This window comes from Tenrec ecaudatus, chromosome 1 (assembly GCF_050624435.1).
Source record: "Tenrec ecaudatus isolate mTenEca1 chromosome 1, mTenEca1.hap1, whole genome shotgun sequence".
Lineage (NCBI taxonomy): Eukaryota > Metazoa > Chordata > Mammalia > Afrosoricida > Tenrecidae > Tenrec > Tenrec ecaudatus.
In genome coordinates, this window is record NC_134530.1 from 20,326,685 (window position 1) to 20,332,283 (window position 5,599).

A 5,599-nucleotide genomic window follows, 5' to 3' on the forward strand; every position below is an offset into this window, starting at 1 on the left:
CAGTCAACGTCTAAATGAATTTGTAGAGAAATCAAATGTTTTAGGGAAAAGATGGTATTAGAAAAAGGACAACTAGACTGTTTCAGCTGTAAGGCAGTATTGAGCACATGAGACTCAAGAACATGAATATGTAGATATGAATAGGGTTTAATAGTTTAAAATAGAAATGAGAGTTTATGCCTTAAACTGTTTTTAACAGCTCATGGCAGAGTTTGCAATGCTCTTTTCTCTTTACCAGTAGTTTCATCAGCTCCATGGAACCAGGAAACCACACTCAGATTCCAGAATTCATCCTTCTGGGGCTTTCTGAAGAAGCAGAGCTGCAGCCCCTCCTCTTTGGATTGTTCCTCTCTATGTACCTGGTCACCTTCACTGGGAACCTGCTCATCATCCTGGCCATCGCCACAGACTCCCACCTCCACACACCCATGTACTTCTTCCTCTCCAACCTCTCCTTTGCTGACATCTGTTTCACCTCCACCACTGTCCCGAAGATGCTGATGAATATCCAGATGCAGACCAGAGTAATTACATATGAAGACTGCATCACTCAGATGTATTTTTTCATGCTTTTTTTGGCTTTTGATAACTTCTTATTGACATTGATGGCCTATGACCGATTTGTGGCCATCTGTCACCCCCTGCACTACCCTGTCATCATGAACCCAAGATTCTGTGGCCTCCTGCTTCTGACCTCCTGGGTATTGTCGCTCCTGGACTCTCTATTAAATGGTTTGTTGGTTTTGCGACTGTCTTTTGGTACAGAATTGGAAATCTCCCATTTTTTCTGTGAACTTAATCAGGTCATCCAACTTGCTTGTTCTGACACCTTCCTCAATGTCTTAGTCATGTATTTAGTAAGTGGACTTCTGGGAGTTATTCCACTCAGTGGGATCCTTTTCTCTTACATGAAGATTGTGTCCCTCATTTTGAAAATTTCATCAGCTGGGGGCAAATATAAAGCCTTTTCCACCTGTGGGTCTCACCTCTCTGTGGTTTCCTTGTTCTATGGTACAGGTCTTGGGGTTTATCTCAGTTCTGCTGCTATTGAAAACTCCAGGGCCACTGCAATAGCCTCAGTGATGTACACTGTAGCCACACCCATGCTGAATCCTTTTATCTACAGTCTGAGAAATAAAGATATAAAGCAAGCCCTAAGAAAACTTTTCAGCTCAAGAACATCCTATATCACAGAAAGTCATCTTTGAGAGTAGAGAACCATGTTTGAAAAACAAAATTCAAAATAATAAAAATCTGTATTATAGTTTCTTCAGTTCTAAATATGCTCATGTTCATAATTCAATCTCCTTAATATTTAAGACAAGAGGAATTAAGGATATAATATGACATTATTACTATTATCTTTTTAAAAATGTATTTATTTTTATGAAATCTTCCCTTCAAAGGGCAATTCTTTCAGGGTGACTTCAGCTTTCATAAGGAAATAGGTTTTCATCACTCGCCATAGAGGAATAGCATGCAGTAATCACAAGGAGCCAGTGCTCATTGTCATCCTGAACCATTAAAAACCGACACAGAAATTCTATGATTTCTATTTTGAAAAATGTTTTTCTTGTGATTACATCTGGCATGAGACCTTCAACACTCCTGGGTTATTTTCTTTACACTGAAGTCCTTTGGAATATGTTGATCATGAAGTTTGTAAACTTGTTCTAATGAAATTATTTAAAGCACTGGTGTTATGTTCAAGTATTGGAAATGTTTTCCAGAAGCACACTGAAAACCAGACCAGCTAACCATGTTCATACCTCTTCTATCATCAAAAGGAGGTAGAACTGTGGGAAGCATCCTGCTGATCAAGGTGTTTACTAATGGGTGACTATTTATTCCCCTGTGTCTCTGCAGACAAATGCACTGCAAAATGACTGTTGTTTGTGACTTTGCAGCTAAAAGCATTGAACATTAACTCAGTTATTTAAGATCTCTTTGAAGCTCTCTTGAATCTTGCATATCTGTGTGATTGTCTTTGAACCTACTGCTTTTATTATTCTAAGGTTAAGGAACTGTGACTAGTTAAGTAACATTTACATAGGTAAGAGTTTAGAAATGCTTAAGTTCTTTGATGTCTGTTTTGTAACCAACTCCCTTAAATAAGAAAAGTATATAAACCAAGCTTCAAATATACTCAAGACTTCAGTCCATGAGATTGGAGTCCTCCGATCCCATGCTTTGTGCATAGCTCTTTCTTTTCCTATTATCCGCACGCCTCAGTTTGGAACCAGCTTGATGCAGGATAGCTGGTCTAATCCCCCGCATAGAACCAAGAAGACTGAAGTTCTTGACTGCCTATACATGATTAATCTTCTGCCATCCAGATAGAAGGAATTTTTGTTGTGATTGTTAGTACAAGGCCATTGGTTTCAAGACCTCTCTAGACCTCAATTAACAAAGGTATGCGTATCCCTTCTTGGCATCAATAACACTACTGGAAATTTCCCTTTATTGTTTCAAAAGAACCCAGTGCTCTCCAATTATGCTTGACCACAAAATTATGTTCAACAAAGCATCTGCCTTACTTGTACCCTTGTGTCTCTCCCTGCAATCTGATCAGCATCTCAAATAATTACATGTGAAATTCTTGTTTTTCATGATCCTGGAAAATTCAGTGCCCTATATATTCTCTGCACACAGGAAGCAGCTCTGTTAACTTTCGGGCTGCTTGAAAGGATGGAGTTTTAAACCTAGTCCCTGCTCAGAGGGAGAAAGATGACACTGCTCAGAGGGAGTCAATACGCTCCCCCTTAAGATTACAATTTTGGGGTTTTTTTCCCATGTCTAATACTGTCTGATATCTTCTGTCATCCACTTTTCTGTTGTCCATCCCCCAGGGAGGGAATTATATGTAGATCATTGTGATCGGTTCCCTCTTTCTCCCCCACCTTTCCCTTACCCTCCTGGTATCTCTGCTCTCATTACCGGTCGTGAAGGGTTCATCTGTCCTGGATTCCCTGTGTTTCCAGCTCTTATGTCTAACAGTATAAGGCAAAATTGTGAACCATGATAGTGGTGGGAGGAAGCATTAAAAATCTAGAGGAAAGTTGTATGTTTCGTCAGTGCTATACTATACCCCGACTAACTCGTCTCCTCCCCACGACCTTTATGTAAGGTGATGTCCTGTTGCCTACAGATGACCTATGGGTCTCCACTCCACACTCACCCTCATTCACAATCATATGATTTTTCATTCTTGGATGCGTGATGCCTGATCCTATGGACACTTCGTGATCACACAGGCTGGTGTGCTTCTTCCATGTGGATTTTGTTGCTTCTCAGCTAGATGGTCGCTTGTTTGTCTTCATGCCTTTAAGATTCCAGATGCTATATCTTTTTATAGCTGGGCACCACCAGGTTGCTTCACTACATTTTCTTACGCACCTGCTTTGTCTTTAGCGATCATGTCAGGAAGATGTGCATCTGGAATATCAAGTGAATGGAACAAAGTGTTCTTGCATTGAGGAGAATACTTGAGTAGAGGCCCAATGTCCGTCTGCTAACTTTATACTAAACCTATAAATATATGCACATTGGTCTATTTCCTGATGGTCATGTATAAATATATTTACATATATACATGCGTGTGTTTAGACATCTATAAATACGTTTTTTCTACTATGCAGGGAGGGTGGGGGAGATAAGGTAAAAAGGAGCAGCTCATACTAAAGGCTCAAGGAGAAAGAAAATGTTTTGAGAATGATGATGCAACAAATGTACAAATGTGCCTGACACATGGATGGATGTATGGATTGTGATAAGAGTTGTATGGGCTCCCAATGAAATGATTTATAAATAAAAAGTTACAGCTTTGTAAACCCCATCATGGAGTTCAATCCAATGAGTCCGACTCACTTGATAACTGGGTAGTGAGTTGATCATACAGGAATGGTGAGTGTCACCCACTCTATTCATCCTGTGGAAAATTTAGACTCAATTCAAAACCCACTGTCATGGAGGCCCCCTCACAATACACAGACCGTGATGAGTAACTGCCTCAGAGCGTGTCTGAAGCTGTGCATCATTACAGAGAGGGAGATTGTAACATTTTAAAACCAGGTAGCAGGTGGTAGATTTGAATCTACTTTTAGTTACCAGCCTAGCACTTTAATCAGGAGAATGCCAAAGTTACTTTTACTGTGAGTGAATAAGGTGATTGTATACAAACTTCCTTAAGATTTTTTCATGTTAAACAATCATTTTATTGGGAGCTCTTACAGCTTTTATCACAACGCATACATGCATCCTTTGTATCAAGCACATTTGTACATATGTTGCCTTCATAGTTTTCAAACCATATCTTTCTCCATGAACCCTTGCTATCAGCTCATTTCCCCCCTCCTCCCTCCATTCTGAAACCTTGTTTATTTATAACCTTTTTAATATGTCTTACACCAAACACTGTCTCCCTTCATCCACTTTTCTGTTGTTCATTCCCATGCATGGATTTATTTGTTGTTGTTTTTTTGTAGATCCATTGAGATCGGTTCCTCCTATTTCCCTCCACCTTACCCTTACCTTCCTGGTATCACTACTTTCATTATTGGTCCTGAGGGTTTTATCTCTCCTGGATGCCATATGCTTTGAGTTCTTTCTGTACCAGTGTACATACTCTGGTCTAGCCTGATTTGTAAGGTTGAATTGGGTTCATGATTGTGGGTTGGAGGGAAGCATTAAAGAGCTAGAGGAAAATTGTTTGTTTCATCGGTGCTATACTACACTGTGACTGGATCATCAATTCATTGTGACTCTTCTGTAAGGTATTGCCCAATGTCTATAGATTGGCTTTGGTTCTCAACACCGTGTTCCCCCTAATTTTCATGTTTCCATTCTCATATATACAATTAGTTCATGGTTTCTTTAAAATGGATGCTTTGTGGAGCGTGAAGTATTTCATTTAAAAAAATCCTCGCTGCCATGGAGTCATTACAAGTTCAGCAGTTCTATGGGTCAGGATTAAATTGCCTCTACAGGTTCTCAAACCTGGAATTCTCTACAGGAGTAGAAAGTCCCAGTTTTCTCCTGTGGAGCAGCTGGTGCTTTCAAATGGTTCACTTTGAGGAGCAAAGTCCAACTCCATCACATATTCTTAGATAATTTTCTTTTAAGGACAAATAATACTGTGGTGAAATATATAATATAAAATCAACCATTTAAAACATTGTTAAAGCCACTCCTTGTGATAATGTCAAGTCTTACAGCATGGATTATCAATTGATTTTTTTTAATTTACACAATTTATTTCCACTCATGCATTTCTAACCTTTTAAAGTCCCTGCCGTCATTTATGCCATTTCCTCCTATGTTCCCATTTCCATCCCTCCTTCTCTGTGAGCCCTTCTTATTTTAGGATCTCAAATTGTTAGTTATTCTAATATGGGGTGTGTTTAATTCCAGGTCTTATGGGTCACAGAGGGCTATAATCTTGGTGATATCACCCTCTCTATCCAACCAATAAGCCTTATAATTTTGATGTGTCCACAATCTTCTCCCACTTCTATAGTAATTTACATAATGTATAATTTATGTAAATATCTTGTATGATGGGCATTTTCAGAGTAGTTGGCATTGGTTTCAGGAAATCATC

General features: G+C 39.2%; 1 protein-coding gene across 1 annotated transcript; it reads left to right on the forward strand.

The window, feature by feature from the left end:
* The first annotated feature begins 215 nt into the window (after window positions 1–215).
* Window positions 216–1,208, forward strand: LOC142451895 (olfactory receptor 7A5-like). Its single transcript, XM_075553678.1, has one exon. The coding sequence runs from the start codon at window positions 255–257 to the stop codon at window positions 1,206–1,208; it is 954 nt and encodes a 317-aa protein (XP_075409793.1). The 5' UTR covers window positions 216–254.
* The last annotated feature ends 4,391 nt before the right edge of the window (window positions 1,209–5,599 follow it).